Raw genomic sequence first — 27,805 nt, 5'->3', positions numbered from 1 at the left:
ATTTATTTATTTAAAATTTGAATCATTAGAAAAATCATACATGAGAGCAAATGTTATCTTCAATAATTTCTCAATCTGGTATTATTTTTCTTCATTTTCAAACATTACATGGACAATAATCAAAACAAAAGTCCACCTTTCACTCGCATCAAATCCATCAAAGGCTTAATTTCATCCACATGTTTCTTTATTTAGTCCAATATTTCCTGAAAATTTATCCAATCAAGCATCCACAGTCTCCTCTGTTTCAGAGGCAGCAAGAACGAACTCTGGCTGCGACTCTACTCTTTCAGCTTCGCTCAAGGTCCCATCAATGGAGTTTGGCTGCCCCAATGCCTTCAAAGCCAAGTGTGCTGCCTTCTGCCCAGATATCATCATTGCTCCAAATGTCGGCCCCTTCAAAAACAAAACCCACAATTTCTTTCATTATAAAACTTCAAAAACTCAAATCAAAATTAAAAATTTATTGAATTGTTGTTTACCATTCTTGGAGCACCATCAATCTCTGCAACTTCCATCCCAGTTACAATCATGCCAGGCACAATTTCCCTTGTAAGCCTGACGATTGCATCCTCCGCCGTGTTCATGTCCAGTGCTTTCATTCCGGGAACATTGTCGATCATGCCGATGCTCTTCAACCTCTTGACTCCAGTGGCTCCAAATGGTCCATCGTGTCCACAAGAACTGACCACAATCTTGGACTCCATCACGTTCGGGTCCATACAAGATTGTGTGTCGTGGTTCATCGACACCAAGGCCCAGTTCGTCACCACACCGGCGACTCGGTTCCCTTTCACGATCAAATCCTCGGCCGCCACGGCATTGAACAACTTTACATTAGGCCTTGCCAAGAGCTTGCTCATGATTGTCGATGTGAACAAAGCCGCATGCTTTATGACCACGTAATCTTCTTGTACATCATACTGGATGCCGAGCTCGTCGAGGAACCTGTGTGCCGGTTTCCGAACGACCATGGCCGAAAATAGCTGCCCGCCAAGCCATGCACCTCCGCCGGGGCTGACGGATTGTTCAATTATGGCGACACGGATGTTGGGGTTTTTGCTTATCTCGTACGCGCAAGAAAGGCCTGCGGAACCGGCGCCGACGATTATAACATCGGTGTCTGCGTAGGTGATCATGTCCATCATGTAGCGGCGTGTCATTTCACGGGAAACGTAGGATTCTTTGATGGGTTGGAATTTGAAGGATTGCAAGTCATAAGGAGGGGTCAAGGACATGGAAATGGTGGAGTTTTGCGAGGTGGATTTAATCGGAGTGAAGCGAGACGGAATCGGGGTGCCATTGAAAGATGACTTGTGGTCAAGGAAAGATGGTTTGGGGCTTGAAGAAAGTGAGGTGAGAGCTGTTGCCATGGCTGCCATTGATCTTTCGGGTACGTTTATGTGGTAGATGAAGGGGATATGGTTTGGAGTGATGAATGCCAATTTAGGGTATTTAAGCTGTTTTCCAGAAAGGAGAGAGATGAAAATATCTGAAAAGCTGCATTGGCCATTGTGTCTTGATCAAAATATCTGCTGCAAAAATATCTCAAGAGTGTAAAATGATTGAATTTGAATGGTTCATAATCAATGGCTTGGTTTTTTGCCGTCTACTTGGGATATTCGTATAATATATTCTTGGCTGCTGCAATGGTAGCCTTTGTTGCCAATTGGAGCTTTCATTTTCATTGTTGCTTTGTCACAAACTTACCATTTCATACTATCTCTAGGATTACTAATTCTAAGTTTCTTCCAAATGAAGTTATCATCATGGCAGAAACATTTATGTAAAGACAAGATCGAATTCCCGGCATCACCTGAGTACCGAGGGTCAATCATCTAGGTACGATGCTCGGAATCGATAAACCGTAGGCAGAGCAACTCCTAGTGAATGTTTGATGATGATTGGCAAATCTTCCTATAGAGAAGGCAGGCTGTTGTGGTTAGCTTAGTGTCAGGGTTTTACCTTTTAACATGATCATAACAGATGACATGAAGCCTGAAGGCCTGTCAAATGCGTCTTCTTGAACGCACAACAGTCCGATATGCATGAATACTTGCATTACTCCAAAGCTGAAAACATCGGACTTAATCGAATAGAATCCATCCATAGCGTTCTTTGGAGCCATATACTTTGTTCCGACTATTCGTGCTATGTTAGCTTCGCTATCAGCTCTGGTCAAGATTCTTGCCATTCCAAAATCCGAAATTTTTGTGTTCGTGTCGAAATCGAGCAGCACGTTACCAGCAACAATGTTGATCCAATTGTAAGAGCTACACGTTACTAGCGTTTTCTTTCCACTTCCACTTGTACATGTAGGTCGATTTTGTGGAGAAACAGAGGACTCATTGGCGCCTTTGTAAAGTGGATAGGGAGGATGAGCAAGAGCAAGATCAATCCATGTAAAGTGGGGCCTTTGTTACCTATCAATGATAATTACAAGACAAGAGGGGACCAAAAATGCCCAGAGTAAACGTTTGAATGTAAAATGTTATTGTCCAAGTGCCGAGTGAATAAAATGACTTGGCATGAAATGTGAAAGGTGTCCATTCATGGGTTAACCCGACTTGGCATGAAATATTAGTAAAATAAACATATGGAATATATATATATATATATGTAAATGACTTAACGGGTGGTCCCTAGCCTTGATGGAGACTTTTTAACATGTAAAAAATCAATTTTAGTCTGGTCCGAATAAATTTGGATCTAATCTTACTTCTAATTCGATCCAATCTTCCACTGAATTCAAATCCTCGATTGCTGGTAAAGTCTCAAACTATCCTTCTGACTCCACTACATCCATATCCCAAATTCATACACATAACCCATAGTTTAAGGGGACCTAGGCCGGGGCACTATAAAAACAGAAGCAAAGGGCAGTTAAATTAAAAAATCTTCTGCCGGAATCTCTTCTGCAAACCACATACCACCATCTATTAAGGACCCTTTTCACCCTAAATCTGATACTGTCGCTAAGGGTCAATATCTTTGAAAACGATGGCGAAAAGACCTAGACATTCTGAGGACTGTAAGGTCAGTTTTGAGGACTTGGACTCTGCTCAAGTCCTTGAGGAGACTATTCATGATCCTCTAGTAATTATAGCAATATTTGTCTTTCAAAATGATATTTCAAAACTTTTTAAAAGGATGATTTGATGAGTATTTAATCATTTTTAACCCAAAATAACCAATGACGATCCAATTCTTTCAAAATAAAATATTTTTCAAACCTAAAAATGGTTTCGGCATAGCAAACGTACTGCTTTGATTACACGTGACAAAAGGCCTTAACCCTAAGTTTAAGCCTTTAATTTGTACCATTAAATTGGAGCAATGAGCCCTATAGCATTTAACACTATATATAGTCTTTTGATCCTTAAGCTGCTTGTTGCTGGGTAAAGTTGTGTCATGCCGCTGCTCAAAACTTTTGATTTTGTGCTCTTATTATTGCTATAAAAGAAACAGCTCACTTCCTCCAAAAATACCTCTTTTTCTGCCTAAACTATGAACTTCAAAATGTCAAATTTTGGTTTCACTGTCTTTATTATGTTCAAATGCAAAGTATTTTTTTCCTATAATTATACATTTTTATTAATTCGTTCGAATAATTAGCATTATTTAATATTGTAATTAAACAGTGCTTAATTGTGCTTTCAAATTTGGGTAACGAACTGCACATTTAATACTTCTTTTTAGAAGGAAACTTCATTGATGAATCTCCGTAATCAGTAATATGATTCATTAAACGAATAATTTAAAAGAATTAAATTCGATGATCAATATATATAATAAAGAAGGAGAAAAAATTGTTCATAGAATCATATGATGGGAAGCGAGTATTAAAGAAAAATAAAATTGTTAATAGAATCAATATATATAATGAATAATTTGAGGTAACTATAAAATAATATGTTTAAAGATAAACTCAATTTTTTGACATTGAATGCTCGTACCACTGATATTGATGGTGCTTGAATCCGAGATCTCAAAGAATAACAACAATTATTTTACTATCGAGGTCGCTTGATTCGTGCTAGTTTATTGTATACGAAATTTAAAACAATTATTTATAAATTTGTTGGTAATTTAAGATTAAAAATATATATATGTTGATGGGTGTAATTGTACACCTAAAATTAAATTATTCGATAGTGCAAAATACATGAGCTTGCAAAAAACGTTGCCTCCACGACAACTGCTATTGTAATTAAATTATGTGTTTATTTTATATAAATTAATTCATAACATTATCTGCGTTGAGATATAATCTTATATTTTAATTTCTACATCTTTTAATTAAAGGTTATTATTCTATACCTAAGATGTCTATTTTAATCATAAATCTTAAATTTTATCGTCCTAAATCCTAAAACTTAAAATCATAAACTTTATATATTTTTTTATTAAATAATTTGAGATAATTACAAGATAATATATATTCAGAATCTTTCTTAACCATTGATAACGCACACTTATATAGACACAATTGCGTTAAAAAAATTTGTACAAATTTTAGTTTATGCAATGTGTATTGGATATTTTTTTCTTTAAATATTATTATTTGATACATAAATTGTATTGAATTTATTTTATACAACCTTTATATTTTAATCTAAAATCTTAAAATCTAATTCTTAAAACTTAAACCTTAAATTAAATCCTAAAACCTAAAATTTATGACACATGACAATTAAAATAGATGTGCTTGTGTAAATTTTTACACAACATATGATTCATATAATTTTCCTAACTTAATTTTGAAAGCTTATTTGGAAATATTAAAATTATAAAAATAAAGTTTAATGGTAAATTTTATTTTAGGATAAACTATAATAGACACTACTAAAGATTAGATATTATATCGTTCATATCGCTTAACTTTCAATTACTTTAATTGTAGCACTGAACTTTGTTTAGTTAGTCAAAAGGTCGTTTTGATTTTTTTCTCAATTTAGGAGTTTCGTTGGATTCAAAATAAGTTTAGGGGCCACATTGATTTTAGTCTAAATATTTTATAAATTATAAGATAATCATTAAATTTATTAAAAAGTTATATTTGTGTCACTCTGTTGTTACATGTCGTTAATGGAGATAACATTTTTTGTTAACTTAATGATTAATATCTCATTTGAACCCTTAATTATAACTAAAAATTCATTTTAACACTTTAATAATATTGGTATGCAATAATTCTAAAAAACGGTGAAATGATCAAAGTATAATTGAGAAGTTATATGAGATATTAATGATTGAGTTAACGTGTCACATTATGTCATTTAGCAGCAGTGGAGTGACCAAAATATAATATTGTAATAAATTCAAAGATCATTTGTAATTATTAAAAATTCAGTTATCAAAATGAAACAAAAATAACAATTTAGGGACTATTGGTGTACTTTACCCTTTACAATAAGTATTTTAAGCTCGTCTCTTTCTCCTCTCTTGCCTACTTGCCAACTTCAAGGAACTATCCAACGTTTTTATAAAGCCGGTTCATTTCATCAGTCTTTTTATTTAAAAATACTCGTCTTTCTTCTGCAACTGTTGTTTTTCCCCCTCAAAAGTATTGTTTGTAAATCACGAGATTCCTTTGATTTTAAAGAATAGTTTTTTTCGTGTTAGAAACTCTCTTTGTTGTAATCAAGTGGTTTGATTGAGACTGCCCCACTGGATACGCAGTTGCTGACTCTGTATAGACTCTTAATCCCACTTCTTCTTCCTTCTTACCCTTCCTTTATTGTATTCTTTTTCTGTTAATTTTTCCCTCACTTTCTCGAGAAATGATGGACATGAAGGAAAATCCAAAGTTGGTAAGTATAATATCTCTGGGTTTCTTGTTTTGTTTTGGTTTTCCTCTAAATGTGTCTGGTCTGTTTCTTCATAGGATTTAGCATCTTCCTACGAGGATCGTGTGTCAGAAGAGAAGAAATCCACTCAAAAGATTTCAATTTTGGATCATACTAATGGATTCCAATACACAACTACTGATAAATCCGATTGCTTTGCCATCGACATGGAAAGTTTCTCTAATGGAGTATTCAATAAAGAAATGAATCCAAATCCAAGAATCACAGTAAGTTTCCTTTTTTGATATAATCCAAACATGCTGTAAATTTTTAATGTCACATGTTTGATTAGAAATTTTTTGCAGAGAAGCCTTTCACGAAAAGGGTCGCCACCAGATTCTTTTGTTTCCTCTTCACCCAGAGGTACAAACTTTTCCTTCACAATTGGATTGCCAATTTTCCATTTGCTTTTTTTCATCTCAACTTCCCCAGAAGAAAATTCCAGGAAAAATTTACCATGTACTGCTGGGTTTTTAATTAGCTTGGTGTACAAAGTAGAGATTCTTGAGAGCAATTGTCCTTTTTGTTGATGCACTTGTCTTAGATGCAATCTTTTTTGCATGGATTGTTTGAATTTCAGGGGAAAATACCTGCTAATTTACATTGATTTTATTGATTGACCATTGAATTATTGGAAATTCAACTACTCTGGTAGGGTCTTGTCTGCCTGAAAAGCCCAATGTGGTGGTTTCCGGGACTACCGGTCCGCCACCAACCAACAAGTTCATCATCAGATAACCATCACAACCGGCAGTATCACTGCAGCAACCGAAAGCAGATTTAATCCGAGGAGAAATAGTTGTAGACGGCCTCCTCCGCCATGGCTGCTTGATCCCAAGAGGGTTCTCATGTTATTTGCCACATTGTAAGCTTGCAAAGCTGTTTATGGTATTTCACCTGCAAATACATAATTTAATTTTATATTGAAGTGAATTCTTCGTTCTTCGACAGGTCAAGCATAGGCACGATTTTGCTGATATACTTTACCTTGTCGATGAGCAAAAATGGAGATCAATAGCCGGAAAAGACGACTCGCCAGTGTAATGCTGATTAAAATATGTTGCAGAACAATATACACATGGGAGTTCAATGCTTGACAAGTAGAAATGGATGCAAGTGAAGAGCAAAAAGAAACAAATGGGGCCATGGGATGACAAAAGCTAATCAACCTTCCATTAAGATGGTTTCTTAAAAGGAATTTTGGAGAAGAAGACAAGGACTTACTCCACTAAGACAAAGAGAGGAAGGTCGAAAGTTGAAAAAGTTGACATGGAGGCTAGGATCAGAATATTATCTTTGTTCCCCTACTTTTTTTTTCTGACAATCCAACTTCAAAATGCTTGTTGTGCTTTGTGGCTTTCATGTGACTGAACTATGGAAAGATGATGGCTATGAACCTAAGATGCACAGGCACTAAAAGTATTTGTATATTTGCATATATCAGCATGCGTACTCCATGTTTCTTACCTTTTTTGAACCAAAGTTTGGTCCCCGTGTGGTGGTTCGTTCCGAAAGGCTCGTAGGTTGGTTCCCACAGCTCACTTATGGTTCAGTTGAAGTGGAAAAGATTGAATCATTCCTCATGACTGATGCATTAGTGTCTGGTTTACTTTCTGGTTCATGTAATCATGGTGCTCTGTGAATCCATGTTAGCGAAATTGAGCAAATGGGCAAATGCAAGCAATAAATAAAACAGAATAATAGGCAATATGTATACTATGACCATGAGCAAGCAAATACTGCAAATTTGACTGTCCAGAAGAGCTGCATCAGTCTCTAAAAATTTATCCATGTCGAAGAATAAAAAAAGTTGGGAGAAACAAACAAAAATGAAGTAGATCAAACAAACAGTTGCTTGCTCCCATGGAAGGATCAGCTAAAGTATAAACAAGCAGAAGAAAAAACAAAATGTCTGAGCCCGGGTTCGAACCGGGGACCTCTTGTGTGTGAGACTAACATGATAACAAACTACAACACCCAAACGATTGAATGAAAACGGCAATTAAAATTTGTAATATTGTATATTCTCTTTATAAATCTAATTAAGCTGAAACTAGGTAGTAACCATCAGTGCTACTCGGACTGTTGAAACTCGGATATCGACTTATCCCAAAGGTATCCGAACACGCTCATCTTGTTTCTACCAATTGTGAGCGATAATCCGAGATAATGACTGAGGTTGTCTTCCTCATGCACTCCAAAAATCTCCACAAGCTCTCTTAGATCCACACTTCTAGTGTTGGTGCTAAAGAAAATCATTGAATTGTCATAATTAATTTTTTTGTATGGATAAAGTTTCATACAATTCTAACACCACTTTAAGTCTTGATTCTTGAATGGAGTTTTTAATGAACAGCAAATTGTCATTCGCATAGAACAAATGATTAATTTGTGTAGCTGATAAGCCCTACGAACAAAAGCGAAAAAGATATAGAGACAACGAGTCTCCTTATCTAAGTCTTCTCTCTGGTTTGAAAATTTTTGAAATCTTCCCATTAATACGAATACAATAAGAGAAAAAATAAATGCAATTCATAATAAGTTGAATGAAAGAACCATTAAATCCTATTTTCCCATCACATTTACAATAAAGTTCTGCTCGACTCTATTGTATACTTTTTCCATATCGATCTTAAGGAAAACTCATGCGTTAGGGTCATTTTTTGAGCATTTAAGATAATGCAAGAACTCATGTGCAACAAAGAAGTTATCTTAAGAAAACCATTGTGTAAAATTGAATGCCCACGGTTAATAATTTTTTTTATTATGAAACTCTTGACAATCTCTACTTATAAATCATTATATGTTGTTGAATTTATAAGGTTGAAGTTAAAGAATTGATTTTAAAAAGTTAATATAATGTAAATCTATACATTTTTATACGTGTGTAAGAATGAATTTTTAATAGAATCTAAGAAGAGTAAATAATTTGTAGAACAATCTTTAAATTTAATTAAGATAAGAATGAATTTTAACCTTTTGTTATATTCTCAAGAAGTTTTTAATTTTCCATAATGTAAGCTGCAAAGCTGTTTGGGAACAAACATGGTAATCCTACCTTTTTGTGCTTATCTTGTTCATCGTCGAAAGTTGAAAAAGTTGACATGGAGGAGCAGAATGTTGTCTTTGTTCCCTACTTTTTACTGACAATCCAATTTCAAAGTGCTGCTTGTTCTTTGTGGCTTTCATGTGACTGAACTATGGAAAGATGATGGCTATGAACATGAGATGCACAGTCACCGAAGTATTTGTATATTTGCATATATCAGCATGCGCACTCCATGTTTCTTACCTTTTTTGGACCAAAGCTTGGGCTCCCACGTGGCAGTTCTTTCCCTAAGGCTCGTAGGCTGGTTACCACGGCTCACTTATGCTTCAGTTGAAGTGGAAAAGATTGAATCATTCTTCATGACTGACGCATTAGTGTCTGGTTCCCTTTCTGTTAAAGTAACCACAGTGCTTTGCGAAATCATGTCGGTAAAATCGAGCAAATGCATCATGTGGCAGGCATAAATAGAAGAGAGTAACAGGAAATATGTGTATACTATGAACCGTATCGCTAAAGCTGTCCTAAATGTACTTAAAAACATTCTACCACTGTCATCAGCAGCAGATAGAAGAATTTGTTTTGACTTTGAGAAAAGTTCCCAAGCGGTTCTGGTAGGTGTCAGTGTCACAACCTGCCTAAGAGATCCGGGAGGAGAGAGGTAGCAGTGAATGCGAGGAGCTATTGCTACGACTCGTACTATTTCCTAAAAGTATCTGTTCCAACTTTCGTGTCGGACACATGAATATGAGAAAATAGCATATGAACATGCGCACTCCAAGTATCTTACCTTTTTTGGACCAAAGATTGGGCTGTGGGGAATATAGAAGGGGTTACCTATGGGGGGATTTCCTTGCAGAGGCTGTAGGCTGGTTCCCACAGCGGTCATGGCCAAGCACTTATGGTTCAGTTGAAATGGAAAAGATTGAATCATTCCTTATACATTCATGCCTGGTTTCCTTTCTGGTTCAAGTAATCATGGTGCTTTGGGAATCCATGTTAGTGAAATTGAGCAAAAGTGGAAATGCACGATTGGGCTGTGGGGAATATAGAAGGGGTTACCTATGGGGATTCCTTTGCAGAGGCTAGTAGGCTGGTTCCACAGCGGTCATGGCCAAGCACTTATGGTTCAGTTAAAATGGAAAAGATTGAATCATTCCTTATACATTCATGCCTGGTTTCCTTTCTGGTTCAAGTAATCTGGTGCTTTGGGAATCCATGTTAGTGAAATTGAGCAAAAGTGGAAATGCACAACGATGCAGGCAATAAATAAAACAGAATAATAGGCAATATGTATACTATGCTATGAGCAAGCAAAGACTGCAAATTCGAAGGTCCAGTAAAGCGGCATCATACATGATATATTGTTGAAATGTTTTTTACCATATTTTTAATCCTCTTAAGCTTACTAATGGTCTCTAAAAATGTCTCCATGTTGAAAAAAAATGAAGTAAATCATGTTTACTCATCATCATGTGAGCCTTGCACGAGTTTTAAGGTAGAACCCCATCATCCTGCTTAATTGTAAATTCAAACGCTTCAATACGTCAAAAGTATTCGTCCGAACAAGGAAGCTTCCGGGAAGAGCAAAAGGCGACACACCTAAATGAGCAGAGCAACGGCCTCTGTAATTTTGGACCCAATACATAGGTCGATGGCATACCCCACAATTTGGAAGCTTGCTTGGCAGGCACTCCAAGGAAGGATCAGCTAAGTAAAAACAGAAAAACAAAATGTCTGAGCCCGGGTTCGAACCGGGGACCTCTAGTGTGAGACTAGCGTGATAACCAACTACACCACCCAGACGATTGAAACAGAACACTAATTTAATTTTAATTGTTTTAATTATTTATTTTTTTTTTACTAAGCAGAACCATAAAAAGATTGTCTGGGCCGGGGTCGAGCCAGGGAAAACTAGGTGTGAATACGGTGATAACCATCAGACTGTGTTAATGACACGTCGACTTTGTTTGCTGTAATTTCTTTCTTGTTCCTTTTTTTCTGCTATCTTTATGAAGTACATAGATCTATATGTCTATATATATATTAAAATTTGATTAGTTTTGTGTAGACTGTTAATTAAATATTAATATTTATTTATTTGTATATGATATTTAAATAAAATAAACTTAAAATATTATAAAGTTAATTCAGAAATACATTTTTAAATAAAAATTATTTTATGATTAAATTTAATAAATATATTTTTACTTGATAAGAACTTAATTTTCAACTTCTTAAAAAGTGATTTGCAATGGAAAAAAATAGATATAATATTTAACAATAAAATTTACTTTCATACAGTATGTGACTAATTAATCTTATAAAATTTTTATAATTTTGAGTAAAATCAACTGATATATTTAAGTGTTCTTCGAATTTTTTGATCCACTTGATATGTGTAGAAAAACATTTTGTTTTTACTTACTTTAGCCTTGAAATTGTTAAGTAAACTTTGAGCATCTCCGGCTTCAATCATTTTCATTTTTTTTATTTACTTGCACGAACTACGCGACTTTAAAGGTTAATAAATTATTGTTATTTCTTGAGATTTCAAATTCAAAAACAATATATGAATGGGTGTACGATCATTTATTATTAAATTATTATAAATATTTAAACATATAATATATTATATTCACATCAAACCAATAAAAAAACATAATTATAACAATCTCGTCATGTAAACTCAACCTTTTCAACACCCCAAATTTCATTAGACATGTTATAGTAAACATCTTTTGGACTAATACCGGCATTAACCACTAAATTAATGATATTAACTAGAATAAACATTTTAATAATCAAAATGAAAATTCACTGAAATTTTATTTATAATTACCCTAAATATTAGAAGAAAGGCCGAAATTGGCTTGTGGTCTTAGGTTCTATCAATCATTGTAGTTAGAGGGTAGGGCCATCTTTTTCTCTCAACTTGGTATAGAAATTTGTGATTAGGGTTGTAGCTATCTTATCTAAAATTTTATAGTATGGAAATTTTAATATATTAAAAAATATTATTGATTTTTGTTATTTTTTTTAATAAAATCGATAAAAAATATTAAAATATTATTATTTTTACTTAAACATTAATATTTTTTAACATTTCCGATAAAGTGCCCAATAATACAAAAATTGATATAAAAATAATATTTAAGTAACACTTTACCGAATATTAATAAAACCAGTAAAAATCCCAATAATAAAAATTGATATAAATAATAATATTTTTAAATATTTTACTTTTTATTAAAAAAAATAAATTATAACATCTTTCTATCTTATCTAGAAGTAAAAATTTATTTTCCAAAACGAATCTTTCTAATACGGTTCATTGAACAAGACGCCAAATGCACTTAAAGTTGTGGTGCTCACCAACTCCCATAAAGTTAATTAAATACTTTCAATAATACAATGGAATAATTCCAAATTTAGCTTCTTTTGTCCCCTTGACAAGTTTTTAGTTAAAAATTTAGTTAAATTATTGGTTTTTTCTATAAAATTATAATTTTTTTTCTTTTTAAATAATTTAGGTGATTATAAGAGATAATAATTGTTTAAAATATTTCTTAGTCATTAATAACACACAACCTACAGACGCGTTCTGTTTGAATTTGAAATCTTTAAGAAAATAATATCCTTTTACTACTGAGATCACTAGATGAAATTTATAAAATTTGTTTTGAATATAATTAAATTATTTAATAAGTATAAAATTTATAAGATAATATAACGTTAAAATAAATAAAATAAAATTTTTGATTTTTTAAAAATAAACTTAAGATATTAATTTTTCAAACATGGCCTAGCATTTTAAAGTTAAGGGTTAATGTTACCAAAAAGAAGGAATAGGATGAAAATGATAAAAAGAACAAAACTTAGAGGCTAATATGTCATTATGCTAAAAAAATATTGTGGGCGGCAAACGGCAATGACAAGTTGACAACTAGGGGCCATTTATTTCCAAAGGACGGTTTACCGTTTTACCCAACACCGTTAAACGGAAAGACTAACGGCACAGAATCCCCAGTTGCTTTACTTTGTCAATTGTCGTACCCAATTCCAAATCCTACGCTGATTGGTCGTCCTTATCTTGCATTACCTTACGTGGCAAATACTAATTGGTTGCAGATGTCAGGGGTTTTCCAGGAAGGGATCCCACCGGACCAGCAGCGTCTCATCTTTGCCGGAAAACAGCTAGAGGACGGCCGGACCTTGGCCGATTACAACATCCAGAAGGAGTCAACCCTCCACCTCGTCCTCCGTCCTTCGTGGAGGCATGCAAAATCTTCGTCAAAACCCTGACCGGTAAAACCAAACCTTGGAAGTCGAGAGCTCCGACAACGACGACAACGTGAAGGCCAAGATCCAAGACAAGGAGGGCATCCCACCGGATCAGCAGAGGCTCATCTTTGCCGGAAAGCAGCTCGAGGACGGCCGGACCTTGGCCGATTACAACATCCAGAAGGAATCGACCCTTCTCTGGTTTTGAGGCTTCGTGTGGGATGCAGATCTTCGTCAAGACTTTGACTGGAAAAACCATTACCCTGGAAGTGGAGAGTTCTGATACGATCGATAATGTTAAGGCGAAGATTCAGACAAAGAAGGGATTCCCCCAGATCAGCAAAGTTGATTTTCGCTGGGAAACAATTGGAAGATGGAAGGACTCTTGCTGATTACAATATCCAGAAGAATCCACTCTTCACCTTGTCCTGCGTCTTCGTGGTGGTTCTAAGCTCTGTATCAATATGAATTTCTGAATTTTATGTGAATGAATGTTTGCGATGTCTGGCCCTGTTGAGGCCTATAAATAATGCTTATGTCTTATCTTTATTATATAATCCTATATTATGGTTTCCATTGATTATATAATCCTATTATGGTTTCCATTGAATAAAAATATATATTTACCTAAGTTTGTTGTTTCATCTTCTACATATCTTGTTGTGGATGCTTTTTTTGTTTCTGTGTTGTTAACTCATTTCAGAGACATCTATGCATAGTTTCTAAAGGATGACCCTTCAATAACCAGCAACCAAGGTTTCATATTTGATCTCTTAAGTCCAAATTATTGGCTCTTTTGGTATGTTCATATTTTGCCTTACCCCATAAATTATAAGTTCAAAAAACAGCTGCACATTGATGAGGATGTTTAAATATTGTATATTTTTCTTTGTGCAGATCCATTCACGGATGCTACAGGTGAAAAATGAGGACTCGGAGCCAGAGGAACACGTTCCATATTCGTGTACAACAACATAATGGTCCTAAGAGCCTTATGACTGTTCAGGAATTGAAAAAGGAGTTCAGCTACAGTAAGGACCTTAAGGAGTTTTGCTGCAACGGTACCATCATCCATGATTCAAAGTTGGGAAAGTGTGCATTTCCTATAGGAACTTGTATACATACAATTTAGCCCATGTATTGTTGATGGGAATAAATGGTTTAAGCTGTTCTAGGCGCTTGATTGACCTCTTTTAGTTCAAGTGAATAGTCATAGTTGGTGATGAGATCATCGTTAGATGATGTTAAAATCTTTTGTCTCCATAATAAGGAGATAAGAAATGGACGAAGAGAGGTGGTTCCAACTCTTTCTCTCTATCTTTTAATCAAGAGGTTTATGAGAATTCTTAATGTAAATGTCGGTATAGTCATAAACTACTCTCTATAATAGCTACTTGTATGTTGTGGATACAATTTGTTGACATTAGATTTGACTTGGTAGATCATGTGCTCGGAGGTCATATTAAAAGGTTATGGTTTCCTGAGTAGTGTTATGTATTCGATGTTTTTCTAAATCGTAACTTCAGAGAAACTCTTCGAGACTTTGAGGTGCAGGTGTAAAGATAATACGCAGAAATTAGAGATGAGGGGGACTAACTAATTAAAATTTAAAATGAGTAAATTTATAAAATTTTAGAGATGAAAATGGATTATTAATAAAAATATAAAGGATATATAAAATATGAAAATTAAAATTTTTAGGAAGTCGTTTCTTTTCTTTTGATCCATTCGCATGTACAAAGTTAAAAAAATGTACTTATACATTTATATGCGTGTGAAATTGCTATATTTTCTAAAAAAAATTTAGGTTTGCAAACAAGGAACAATAAAGGTTGATCTTCCTTTGGTGGTGTATATGTATGTAAATCCATTGGTCTTGTGAGTAGAAGTATAATTTATACATACATATTTTTGTAAAAGAGAAAAATATCAAGCACTAAAACAAAAGTCTTCGCCACAACTACGCTTATGTAATTCTTCAAATTATTGAATTATATGATTAGTAAATAGTGATCCATAGATGGATCTTATCAAATATGTGCACACTAATATCATAAGAACAATTGAATAAATCATATAAATATCCCATAAAAAATACAAAAATTTATCAACTTGATGAGAGATCCTAGTCCCAAGGACTCAATGAACACTCTCCTGGCAATTTCGGAAATCTTTCATAATCCTTGCAATAATCATAAACAACAAGGTTTCTCTGCACCCAAGCATAATCCATCTTCTGGGAATCAGACAGATGCCAAGCCTGGTACTGATCCCACCAGTTCTCGGTGGTGGTCGATACACAGTCCGGGTACGGGTCTACCCATCGGCAACCCTCGACGCTGAAGTCCTTGTAGGACGACACGAATGGCGCTTTTTCCAGTCTGTTTTCTCAAGGCCACCTCTTGTCGCCCACTCATCCGCGTTCCATATGCTCGAAAACAAATACATCGGTTTCTCATTGGGGAAGAAGTCGTTTTTACCATCAACATTGTTTTTGAACACTCTAATGGGAACTCTATCCACAAAAAACCTGTTTTCCAGTAATTTGATTACACTTTGGAATTCGAATATATTCGGACATGAATATAAAGATATGATCGGCGGACTTACACAATCTGGTGGTTGTTCCATAGATAGAATATGAATGGTAATCTTCCGTGGGGTCGAACCAAAGCATGTGCCTCATTTCACGGTTTCCGACCCCATTTTTGTACACGTTTGTCTGGATTAAATATGGCTGTCCAGTTCGATTCCCCAAGAACTCGAAATCCAGCTCATCTCGTTCTGGCCCTGCACCATTCTCGGAACACATCTGCAACACCCTTGAACTAAATCAATGGAACACAAAACAAAAGTACAATCGAAATATCACATGGTCAGAAAAGAAGCTTACGTAGTAAGCTGTTACAACACCGGCAGAGTCACCTCCGACCAGCTTCAGTTTCATACTAAACCACCCGAATCTGTATCTTTGCTTGGTTTGAAACCCGCAACCTGAAAACCATGGATTTGAAGCAAGTTTTAGAACCAGACAGAAGTGTTTAAAAGACGTTCAAGTTTGATTAATACCAGTTTCTTTGTCCAAGGAGAGGTACCAGGTGTTGCCATCTTCGGAGGTTTTGAAATGATCTTCAGACCACATTATGCTGAAATTGTCTTCGAAAGGTCGTGAATCGGCTGCTTCAGATGAAGAATGAAACGCAGATATTAGAAGTGCAATGAAGAGTAGACAGGCCATCGGAGATACCCTTTTCTCCATTTTTGTTGACTGAAGACTTTTTGTTTTTTGGGAAGAAGAAGAGGATGAGATCTCTCTCTTCTGTGATGGATCTCTGAGTAATTATATGAGCATTCGAATTCAGACACTTCATGTGATCATGTGCGACGCGGCAGAACAGTAAACAGAGTTCTTTTGTCCGTTTAATATGTGATTGTACCAATTTACCCATGCATGAATGTGATCATATATGTTTAATGACATTTATAGAAGGGTATTATTAACTATTAACGCTAAATCATACATAACTATAAATATAATTATAAATTAGTTAAAAATTTAAATGTAATTTAATTAAAATACAATATTTATAAAACATTAATTTTTATAATTTTATTTTAATTATAATTAGATCAAATATTAATTTAGAAAATTTATAAATCCTAATTTATTTTCATAGCCGTCATCGTCACCGCCACTGTCACCACCACCGTCGCCAAATCCACTGCCACTAGTATCTTCTTTCGTCGCCAATCAGTCTTTATCGTTCGATGGTGGTGAAAGATGATAATGATGACAACGACAACGACAAAGCTATGAAAATGAATTAGGGTTTAAAATTTCTCAAATTAATATGTGATCTAATTATAATAAAAGTTAAGATTATAAAAACTAATGTGTTATAAATATTGTATTTTAATTAAATTACATTTAGATTTTTAATTGGTTTATAATTATATGTTTAGCACTTTATAATTTAACATTTTATAAATTAATATAATAGTGATCATCGTTAACCGTGCTCGTCGAACGTTGCAACATCATCCTTATTTTAAATGTATTTTTTGTTAAATTAAGTATCTAATATTTGATTATATAATTATTTTAAAAATTAATTTATTAGGTTTGTTAAAATCTAATTTTAAACACTTCAATTTCATTTAAAAATAAAACCTTTAATTTTCAAAAATCAATTTTAATTTATTTTGACTTGGAAAGTACTGAAATTTTATAAAAATGATAAATTATAAGATTGAAGAACTCATCAATAATAAATTAACAGTTTTTAAACTAATATAATAAATCAACATGAAAATATCAAAATAAAATATTAAACTCTCATATTAATCCAAAAAAAACCCTAATTTAGAAAAATTATAAATCCTAATTTATTTTCATAGCTTTGAAGCTATAGCTTTGAAGCTATAGCTGCCGTCATCGACGTCGCCATCATCACCACCACTACCACCGTCGTCGTCGTCACTGCCATCAGTATCACCTTTCACTGTTGATTTAGTCTTTGTCGTTCATCAATGGTGAAAGATGATACCGATGACAGCAGTAGCAGTAGCGACAAAGCTATGAAAATAAATTAGGATTTATAAATTTCCCAAATTAATATGTGATCTAATTATAATAAAAATAAGATTATAAAAACTAATATTTTATAAATATTGTATTTTAATTAAATTACATTTATATTTTTTACTAATTTATAATTATATGTTTAGTACTTTATAATTTAACATTTTATAAATTAATTTAACGGTACTCATCGTTAACCGTGCTCGTCATGCGTGACAACATCATTCTTATTTTAAATATATTTTTGTTAAATTAAGTATTTAATATTTGATTATATAATTATTTTAAAAAATAATTTATTAGGTTTGTTAAAATCTAATTTTAAACACTCCAATTTCATTTAAAATTAAAATAAAACCTTTAATTTTCATAAATCAATTTTAATTTCTTTTTGATTTGGAAAGTACTGAAATTTTATAAAAATGATAAATTATAAGATTGAAGAACTCATCAATAATAAATTAACAGTTTTTAAACTAATATAATAAATCAACATTAAAATATCATAAAATAAAATATTAAACTCTCATCTTAATTCAAAAAAATGAACTACTTAAAATTATATGTAACTTCAACACTTATTATACAACACAACCTTTATAAAATTATGTACGAAGCAAGGTGGGAGGAACATGACCCAAATTGCAAAATCCAAGGGTATTTTAGGAAATGGAGAAAAAGCTATGGAAAGGGCGACCAATTGGGAATTAGGAGTGTATTAAAGATGGAGTAGTGGGGTCCATTAGTTGCATGTAATAAACAGGACTGTTTTATATTTGTCTTTTGGATTTGATTTCACCACTGGATTTGGCGGTCGGGACCGACTACACAACTGGCAACAACAAAATAACGCTTAAACTTGGAATTAAACACACTTTAATCTTTAGCTTTAATCACAAATTTATTTAAAACAATCTTTCTTTTGGTGCTGTGAACAAGGCAGCAAAAGCAGAGCTTCCTTTGCTTTATTGGTAAAGATGATGAGCAGACATGCTGCTTCCAGTAACCAACAAGTTGATGATTAATCAATGTGTTAAAACCTTAATTAGCGTCTTTAATTGTTGATTGGGAAAGCTGCTGAACCACATGGCAACAGGGATTGGAACGCTGATTTCGGGACCTACAACAACTTGCATCGTTCATGGATTGAAAGTCAAGAATGCCTAAGATGTGGGTTTAGACGTTTCGTAATGAAGTTTGTAAAATCCAACTTACTGTTATACTTCTAAACATAAAAGTTCATTTTAAAAAAATTCAACTTACTGTTAATTGGTACATTTGAAAATATTTTTTTAGTTGATCAAAGCTTTTAAAAATTCTATATCTTCTCAACATAAAAGTATCATAATCTCCAAACTAATCATTATGAATAAACGACTCACCCACATGATCTACCTGACTCTATCTAATATGCTACTTGTAGACCACTATAAATATTCATCAACCATGATCGAGAACTCTCTCTCTCTCCACTTTTCTTCCCTTCTTCATTCACAACTCCTTTTATACTATTATCTCTCTTACACAAAGAATATCAACTCTCGATCGAGTCTCCAACATAAAAGAATCAGTCAGATAAGCCTCTCACCTCTTACTCGAACATCCCTTATAACAATTGTTTTAGTGAAAATTATCACTTAATACATGTCAATGCAGCAACACCTTTAAGGCGCACAAACGTCAAAGTTATTTTTCAGTTGTGGTAATTTCAACAACCGTCATTTAGCACTCTACAAAAAAAGACATGTCCTCGACGACTGTCTAAATAAGTCCCCACACGGGTACACTAAAATTTTAATTTTAAGACTAATATTTGTTTTGCAACAACAATTGATAGTGATTGACGACAATGATGAGCAACGACGTGTGCTGAGAAATTTTAATCGAATTCATGAGTAAATTAGTATCTTATGATCAAAACACTATAAATGAATAACGTAAATAGTTAAATATTATTATTTTTTATATTAGATTACGAAAAGTGGCCAATTCGATAGTTTACCCTAAAAATAACAAAGAAAACGACAACATTTGCAAGTTGACTGATTATTATGCGCGTGAAAGCAGCTATTACTTCACTGGTTATCTGCTTATGCCTTGTTGGTGCTTTTACTCTGACATAGTCCATTTGGTTTGGGCTTCACTCCAGCAAATTTTCAATTCAATGTTGGCCCGAACCATTTCTTAGCATGTCAAACGACGTCGTTTCAATGAACTTAAGGTCAAGGAAAGTCAACTTGTCAACGCCTTCTTGTCCAATCTAAAACGTTAACAGTACACAAAACTCACCCTCTTCGTCGCCAAATCCGTCAATCCAAAGCAAAGCAATGGCGATATCTCCCGCTTCTACTGCTGTCTTCTTGCTTTCCCTTCTCACCGTTTCACTCTTCCTTTCAGTTCTCACTTCCGGATCCGAACCCGAATCCGAACAAGTTGCCGATCTTCTCGCCCTTCAGTCCGAATCCAAATCGGGAGTCATCCACTTAGACGACCGAACTATCGCCAAATTCCTCACTTCCCCCCAAACCCCTCGCCCCTACTCCCTCCTCATCTTCTTCGACGCCACCCAACTCCACGACAAGTCCGAACTCCACCTCCTCGACCTCCGCCGTGAATTCGCCCTCGTCGCCTCCTCCTTCATCACCAACCACAACAACTCCAACACCAAACTCTTCTTCGCCGACATCGAGTTCCGCGAATCCCAATCTTCTTTCCACCTCTTCGGCGTCAACTCCCTCCCCCACATCCGTCTCGTCGGCCCCAACGCCAAATCGTTGAAGGATGACTCCGAACAGATGGACCAGGGCGATTTCTCTCGAATGGCTGAGTCTATGGCTGAATTCGTTGAGTCGAGAACTAAACTCACCGTGGGTCCACTCCATCGTCCTCCTATTCTTTCCAAAACGCAAATGGGTTTGATCGTTGCCCTTTTGTTGATCTCTGCTCCGTTCATCATTAAAAAGATCTTCGCCGGGGAAACTTTCTTACACGATCCCAAGATTTGGCTTTCTGGCGCTGTTTTTGTTTATTTTTTCAGCGTTTCAGGTGCAATGCATAACATAATAAGGAAGATGCCGATGTTTTTGCTGGATAGGAACGATCCGAACAAATTGATTTTCTTTTACCAAGGATCGGGGATGCAGCTTGGAGCGGAAGGGTTCGCGGTGGGTTTTCTTTATACAATTGTGGGATTGTTGCTTGCTTTCGTCACTCATGTTCTTGTTTATGTTAAGAACACGACGGCGAAGCGCGTGACGATGATTTTTGCGCTTTGCATTTCCTTTTGGGCGGTGCAGAAAGTGATTTTCTTGGACAATTGGAAGACTGGATATGGAATTCATGGATTCTGGCCTTCCAGTTGGAACTAAAGGCAATGTATTTTTTGTTTTCTAGGCTGCTATAATTCGAACCATGGTTTCGAAATTCGGAGAATTTAGTTACGAACTTGATATCAATTTAGATGTTTAACTCTGTGCGAAAGGTTTTGCTTATAGAACATACTTTGTTACAAGCTGGCATCTTTGCATGAAAAATACATTTGCTATAAGATTTTCTGATGTTAATCATAGTGTTCTGTTGAGTAATCTCTTTCATTTTTGTGCTGCGTATGGTTTCTGAATTTCTCAGAGATTCTTTGTTTTACATGTTTAGCTTCTTTTCCTTATAATGTCTGTTCTCTCAGTTCATGAATGAAAGCTTATGCGCATCGGTTTTAGTCTTTATGTAGGATTAAACCTACTGCCCTTCCATTTAGAGATGTTTTCTTTTACACGCCAGTAATCTTAATACAATATGTGTACTTGTTACCGATGCTGTTTAAGTTTATATTAAAGCATAGATTGGAATATGTCTTGTGGGATTTCATATTGTGGGCAGCAAAGGAGTCGTCGAATATGCAAGGTGTTTAGGTTTGAAAAGGTTAATCATATAGGGAATTTCTTTATATACTTGAGAACTTTGTTTAAGCCCCTTTGGCCAAGTTGCTGAAATTAGATTTGAATTTTGAGGGCCTTTTGGATGGATAGAAGGACCAACAGTTGTTTGTTAGTATTGATTATTGAGTTACATGATCCTCGAGACCACTCTTTAGTTTGGTTTCATGACTTTGACACATTTTACAGCCCTGTTTCTTCTAAAGAGTTTATGTTAAGTCTTCATGGTTGTGTCATCTCAGTTGAATGTGGAACGTGAGGCTTTTGATGATAAATAGCCACATCCGGGGAGGTAAACCTCTCTTTTGTAATGTCTATCCTTCCAAATGACTGCATTCTAGTTGTATGTTTTGGGTTCTTTTCAATCTTGTTGTATCTATATTGTTGAAAATTTGATCACTTGATAAATTGCAAACTCGGATTGAAGTTGCATATGTATTAATCTAAATGGTAGTCTAGAGATGCGCAAACGCATGGCTTTTGTTAGGTTTTTTGGCATGCAGTACTTTTTGTGTTCCCACAACTCACTGGTTGTTTAAACTGGCTGGGCAATTGGAAACTTAATTTCTCGTTATTTCTTTGTGGTTGCAACTGTTTTGCATAGAATGTCCCGGATTCTTTTTTGGAAGTTTTACTTGTTGATCTGTTTGAGCAGTGTTATTCGATTACTGGTAAGGTTTTGAAAGGTGAAGTCTTTTTTGAGTTACTTTGGAGATCAACCAATGTTTTCTGTTAAAAAAGGCTTTGAGGCAACATCAAAGCCCTTTAAGCTACTTCAATTCCCATGCAACTTTGCCTGTAAATACAGTTGTATCAATTCTCTTTTATTGCATATGAATTTTCCCTAGATTTACAAGCCATGGTGACCCTAAACTTTTGGAAGAACAAATCGATTTGCTCAGGGAAAGTTGTGAATCATTACCGCGACCTCTCTGATAATGATAATGATCTGTCTGGCCGTTCTCTTTACCAGTTGCCATTGCATCAATTCCGGCGTGTGATCAGTACCTTTGAGAATATGGATAATATAGATTCAAATATTTGTAGATATCCGTATTTTAATTGCTTTGAAAGGTGCTCTAATATTCCTAAACCTGAGTTCTTTGAGGTGCTTTGGCCACCACTCTACGCTGTCGTATGTTAAGGAGGTTTTGAGGCGTCATTAACCTGCGATATCCAAATAGGTTTTGAGGTGTTTTGGTGCATTTTGGCCTTCAATATTTTATTTAAGAATGAAAAGCTCCAGATATGAATAGAAATTGTTAGTCAACAAATAATCAACGTTTCAAAATACGAGTCTTTTTACCTTGAAAAACAAAATATTAGAGGACAAAATGTTCTCCAAAAAAGAATTAAAGGCTAAAATGAGTATTTAGTTAAACACTATGGGTCTTTTTGTCCTTAAAATTGAAACGTTAAAAGTTAACATATTATATAAGAAAAATAAGTATCAAAATGATAATTCAATCAGACATTAAGAATTTTTTTTATAACTATTTATTGCTAGTTTTTACTTCTTAGCCCAACATGTTTGAATGACCATATACACTTATGACTCACAAGTAATCTTTTACTCTCTCCTTATTCCTAAATGATGTGAATTTTTATGTTTAATGATTTTATAAGACCTGATTAATAATGTGGTGCTATTCTAAGTTTCTAATGTGTCTTGTTTTTCCTGCTTTCATTGTATAAATTTGTATTCCAAAAATTTTTAAACATCCTGATTAAATTTGTAAGTCTTTATTATAGAAAATAAAAGATAATGTAAACAAGCATCCTGATTAGATTCAAATGTACCCTTTGCTAGTTGAAGGAAAAGTAGGATTATAAAAATTCATATTTTATTGCATGTTGAATTTAAAAAGACCCTAATGAATGCTCTCAAGGATCCCAAATTTATTTAATCGATTTCCAAACAATTATTTCAAAAGAAACAGTATTCGATGAATTTAAAGGTTGAATTTTCAACGTAAAAGTTAAAGACAATATCTACTTTTGTGGGTTCTTTAAAAAGATTAAATTTTGTTAAAGTTATTTTGATCAAATTTAAACCACATATTCCGTTAATATTATAGAATGAATATACGTGTAACTTCAATTCCTATTATTAACTATATTTTTCTCTTTTTCTATACTCCAATCAATAATTTTTTTACCAACAATTAAATAATTTAGTAGAATGATATATTAGATTTCTTAAGTAAGGTTAAGACTTTAAATCCTAACATTTACGGATAAACTTGAAGATTCGCCCCATAACATGGCTATACAAGATGCCCATCGTTTAACCAAAAAAAATAATTTATCCTGAAACTACAAGAGGATTAGTTCACCACTCATAAAATTAAAAGAGGATTATAATATCACAACTTGGATCTCAGTATGGCAGACATTGTCACCGTCATTCCTTGCTTTTTCTCTGTCATCGCTCCAAGACTATGTTAATGAATTAGATAATCTCACTTTTATAATATTAGTGAGGATTTTTTTCGTACGTGCTTAATTATATGTTTTTTATGTATTAATTAAGTGATTTCAACAGTTAAAAGGATGATTGTTTTTTTTAGAGATCTCGAGTTCAAACACTAGTTATTACAAGGTATTTAAACGTTCGTTATTAAATGGTTAAGAATCTTTAGAACATATAATACCCTTTACAATCACCTTAAACTAATAATTTTTTTATGTATTAATCATTTGTAGATTATATTACAAGAACAAATTGTATATATGAAGACATATTAATATATGCCACTTTTATTTAAATAATATTACAATCACATTTTAAAAAATAATTATTTATTATATATATTATAGATAATTAACTAATAAAAAATACTTCCACAGTGTGACGTATACTAAATTATCTATTTATTTAAAAATTATTACCTGTCATAAGTTGAATGAAAGAAAGGAAGTTGAAATATAAGGTATGAAATAAACGTTTGTTTTCTTTTTGACATAATGGAATAAACAACAAACGTTTAAATTCAAACTAAATATACAAACAATTTGACAAACTCATGACAGCTTTTTTTCAAAGTTTATCCTTTCACTTTTTAAATTATCAATAGTTAACTTTTTAGACTCGATAGATTTAACGAATTACAGTAAAATTACATTTATAGTATAAATAACATCTTTAAAGCGTAATAAATAACAATAAAATTTAAACGAGTAAAGATAAAATCTTAAGTAACTGAATATAATAAAATATGTTTGGATTTAATTTATCGAAGAATGTTTTGAAAAATTTTACTGTAATTCGTTAGGTATGATTGTATCGCATAGTCCGGATATAAAGGGTTATACAATATCTAAGGATAAAAATGGTTTGAATATTTAGTCATGAGTTGGAAAACAAAAGGTTGGAGCATGTTAGCTCAATTATTCCAAGTTATTATATACTATAAATAAAGTTTAGTCTAATGTGCAATCCAGAAAGAAGCAAAACACGTATATACTATTTTTTTTATGTGCATAAAGCGTTTGTGTGTATATATATATATATTGATAAATATCCGAGTCTCTTGTTGCTTATTTAAGATGTGGCAAATGAGCCTAATAGATCACATCTCACTCACCTACCATGGCCACTACCCATCAGCCTCTATTAGACAAACCAAGAACCTCTTACACCAAGATTCTCCTAATTTTCACCTTGTTTGCAATCACATGCTCAGCTGCTTTTGTTACTGTTCGTTTGGGTCGATTTGGTTCCAATTATCCTGTTTTCCCACATCGATTTTGTGAGAAAGCTGTTGACAAGACATCATGTTCGGCTTTGCTGTCGGAAATGGCGTCGAATACGACGTTGGAAATGAAGGGTGTTGGTCTACTGCAAACCCTGTTGGAGCAATCTATAGTTCGTATGCGAAACGCCATCGATGTGGCGAACAACTTCAAGCACCGGATCAACAATCCCAGACAGCAAGCAGCTTTGGTTGATTGCATGGAGTTAATGGAGTCATCCATGGATAGGATCATGGATTCCGTGGCGGCCGTGAAAATGAACGATGTCACTTCCCGTTCGAGTGCTCATTCATGGCTAAGTAGTGTGCTCACTAACCATGTCACATGCTTGGATGGCCTAGAAGGGTCAGCTCGGACCCTTATGGAGCCTGCGCTCGATGACCTGATATCGAGAGCAAGAGCTTCACTGGCAATTTTTGTTTCTTCTTCTCCAAGGAAGACGAAACTCGATGATCCGTTGATCAATGGATTCCCATCATGGGTCAGCAGAAAGGACAGGAAGCTGTTACAGTCTTTGCCTAATGAGATAAATCCCAATGTTGTGGTGGCCAAAGATGGGAGTGGCAAGTACAAGTCACTAGGGGAAGCTGTTGCAGCTGCCCCAGACAAAAGCAAGACCAGGTACATAATCTATGTGAAAAAGGGTATTTACAAAGAAAATGTCGAGATAGGGAAAAACAAGAAGAATCTGATGATCGTCGGTGACGGAATGAGTTTGACGATTATCACTGGCAGCCTAAATGTTGTCGATGGATCCACCACCTTCAGATCAGCCACTGTTGGTAAAGATCTCATCCTTATGTATCCTCACTATCTGTTTCATTAGTTGATGTTAAATGTTAATTCTTTTCTATATGGTGCCAAAACAGCGGCCGTTGGAGATGGATTTATGGCCCAAGATATCAGGTTCCAAAACACAGCAGGGCCACAAAAGCATCAAGCAGTAGCCCTTCGTGTCGGAGCCGATCAATCAGTCATAAACCGGTGCCAAATTGACGGTTACCAAGACACACTTTACCCACATTCCAACCGCCAATTCTACAGAGATTCCACCATTACTGGCACGGTCGACTTCATATTCGGTGATGCAGCCGTGGTGCTCCAAAACTGTAAGCTCGTGGCAAGGAAGCCAATGGACAAGCAATCGAACATGGTTACAGCACAAGGCAGAATAGATCCGAACCAGAACACCGGCACCTCGATCCAAAGCTGTAACATAATAGCAAGTTCTGATCTTCAACCAGTCAAAGGCTCCGTCAAGACATATTTGGGACGTCCATGGAAGGAGTATTCGAGAACTGTGATTATGCAATCATTCATTGATAATCATATTGATCCTTCAGGGTGGTCAGTTTGGAGTGGGGATTTTGCACTGAAGACATTGTACTATGGCGAGTACATGAATAAGGGACCAGGATCAGGAACTGATAAACGAGTGAAATGGCCTGGATACCGCGTGATTACCAGCGCAGCAGAGGCTAAAAAATTCACAGTGGCCGAGCTTATTCAAGGAGGATCTTGGTTGAAACCTACTGGAGTCACATTTACTGATGGGCTGTAAACATAAATAGCTAGGGCTTGGGATATTTCAACTTGTTTCTGTTTTTGTCTGAATAAGTGAAGTGAAAAGCTCCCTTTCATCTCTGTCAGTGTAACATGAGTTTTCTAGTTCAATGAAAAGCTCCCCTTCATCTTTTTTCAACTACGGCACCATTAGATTCTTAGGTGAAGGAAATCTTAAATACAAAGACCTTAAAGAACAGAATTTTGTTAAAAGAAAATGAAAATTGTGTCTTTATATCCATATAAATTGTGACTTCATAAAACTTCTAGTACAAAAACAATAGTTTTTTAATAAAATATTAATATTTATAATTTAGAAATAAATTTAAACTTAAAACATCCTAACCGTCCTATAAAAAATATGTTAATTATTTGCCCCTTAATATTGATATTCTGGTGGGTACAACTTACAAGTTCTTGTGGTTAAAGTAAACAAAATAGTGTTAATATGACATCTTCAAGCTGAAACTGCAATAGTTGTTTATGAACTGCAGGCCCGCATTTTAAGAAGAGCAATACATCAAATTTTCGAAATGAGTAACCTTAATACGACATTAAATACCCAAGCTCTCTGAACATCAGTAGATTAAAACAATAAACCAACAACAAATATTTGTTCACAAATCTTGTGTTTCTTAATCAAAACTAACCGAGCTACACCCATATCTTATTTTCACCCTTTTGTTTTTCTCTTCCTACTAATGCCCTTTGTACGACCCTCTCTTCATCAAACTTCATTTTCTTCTTCTTTTCTCTTCCCTTGTTTGTTTCTCAAGAAAGACCCCCCCTTCTG

The 27,805-nt window shown here is 34.5% G+C and overlaps 4 protein-coding genes and 1 pseudogene across 6 annotated transcripts; 3 read left to right on the top strand and 2 right to left on the bottom strand.

Moving 5' to 3' along the window:
• Positions 1-58: 58 nt before the first annotated feature.
• LOC120147008 (thiamine thiazole synthase 2, chloroplastic-like) lies at positions 59-1,462 on the bottom strand. The gene is made up of 2 exons (XM_039160485.1): positions 483-1,462; positions 59-396 (listed from the first exon to the last, which is right to left on the bottom strand). Exons 1-2 carry the CDS (start codon positions 1,380-1,382, stop codon positions 223-225), a joined length of 1,074 nt encoding a protein of 357 aa, XP_039016416.1. The 5' UTR covers positions 1,383-1,462; the 3' UTR covers positions 59-222.
• A 4,060-nt stretch (positions 1,463-5,522) lies between these two features.
• LOC120147014 lies at positions 5,523-7,098 on the top strand. Of its 3 annotated transcripts, XM_039160491.1 has the most exons (6): positions 5,523-5,726; positions 5,763-5,813; positions 5,888-6,080; positions 6,142-6,212; positions 6,505-6,714; positions 6,801-7,098. In XM_039160491.1, the coding sequence occupies exons 2-5, from the start codon at positions 5,784-5,786 to the stop codon at positions 6,631-6,633; spliced, it is 423 nt and encodes a 140-aa protein (XP_039016422.1). In that variant the 5' UTR covers positions 5,523-5,726; positions 5,763-5,783; the 3' UTR covers positions 6,634-6,714; positions 6,801-7,098. The 3 variants fall into 3 exon arrangements, with proteins under 3 accessions (XP_039016422.1, XP_039016423.1, XP_039016421.1); XM_039160492.1 differs by having other exon boundaries at positions 5,523-5,813; positions 5,888-6,076; positions 6,155-6,212; XM_039160490.1 differs by having other exon boundaries at positions 5,523-5,813.
• An 8,132-nt stretch (positions 7,099-15,230) lies between these two features.
• LOC120147010 lies at positions 15,231-16,564 on the bottom strand (annotated as a pseudogene).
• Positions 16,565-20,062: 3,498 nt separating this feature from the next.
• LOC120147009 (probable dolichyl-diphosphooligosaccharide--protein glycosyltransferase subunit 3B) lies at positions 20,063-21,349 on the top strand. Its single transcript, XM_039160486.1, has one exon. It carries the CDS (start codon positions 20,089-20,091, stop codon positions 21,127-21,129), a length of 1,041 nt encoding a protein of 346 aa, XP_039016417.1. The 5' UTR covers positions 20,063-20,088; the 3' UTR covers positions 21,130-21,349.
• A 3,909-nt stretch (positions 21,350-25,258) lies between these two features.
• On the top strand, positions 25,259-27,104 carry LOC120146981 (pectinesterase-like). Its single transcript, XM_039160460.1, has 2 exons — positions 25,259-26,231; positions 26,319-27,104. The coding sequence occupies exons 1-2, from the start codon at positions 25,286-25,288 to the stop codon at positions 27,008-27,010; spliced, it is 1,638 nt and encodes a 545-aa protein (XP_039016391.1). The 5' UTR covers positions 25,259-25,285; the 3' UTR covers positions 27,011-27,104.
• Positions 27,105-27,805: the final 701 nt, after the last annotated feature.

This window comes from Hibiscus syriacus, unplaced genomic scaffold, assembly GCF_006381635.1.
Source record: "Hibiscus syriacus cultivar Baekdansim isolate YM2019G1 unplaced genomic scaffold, ASM638163v2 tig00110933_pilon, whole genome shotgun sequence".
Taxonomy (NCBI): domain Eukaryota; kingdom Viridiplantae; phylum Streptophyta; class Magnoliopsida; order Malvales; family Malvaceae; genus Hibiscus; species Hibiscus syriacus.
Note: the sequence above shows the minus strand (reverse complement) of the source record. Positions and strands in the feature narration are given on the sequence as shown.

Excerpts from the sequence above, each read along its gene's own strand:
- LOC120147008 (XM_039160485.1), bottom strand. The coding sequence starts at position 1,382 with ATGGCAGCCATGGCAACAGCTCTCACCTCACTTTCTTCAAGCCCCAAA. Across the intron at positions 397-482 it reads TTGATGGTGCTCCAAGAATG|GGGCCGACATTTGGAGCAAT; the intron begins GTAAACAACAAT and ends TTGTTTTTGAAG.
- LOC120147014 (XM_039160491.1), top strand. The coding sequence starts at position 5,784 with ATGATGGACATGAAGGAAAATCCAAAGTTG. Across the intron at positions 5,814-5,887 it reads TGAAGGAAAATCCAAAGTTG|GATTTAGCATCTTCCTACGA; the intron begins GTAAGTATAATA and ends GTTTCTTCATAG. Across the intron at positions 6,081-6,141 it reads AAATCCAAGAATCACAGTAA|AAATTTTTTGCAGAGAAGCC; the intron begins GTTTCCTTTTTT and ends ATGTTTGATTAG.
- LOC120147009 (XM_039160486.1), top strand. The coding sequence starts at position 20,089 with ATGGCGATATCTCCCGCTTCTACTGCTGTCTTCTTGCTTTCCCTTCTC.
- LOC120146981 (XM_039160460.1), top strand. The coding sequence starts at position 25,286 with ATGGCCACTACCCATCAGCCTCTATTAGACAAACCAAGAACCTCTTAC. Across the intron at positions 26,232-26,318 it reads CTTCAGATCAGCCACTGTTG|CGGCCGTTGGAGATGGATTT; the intron begins GTAAAGATCTCA and ends GTGCCAAAACAG.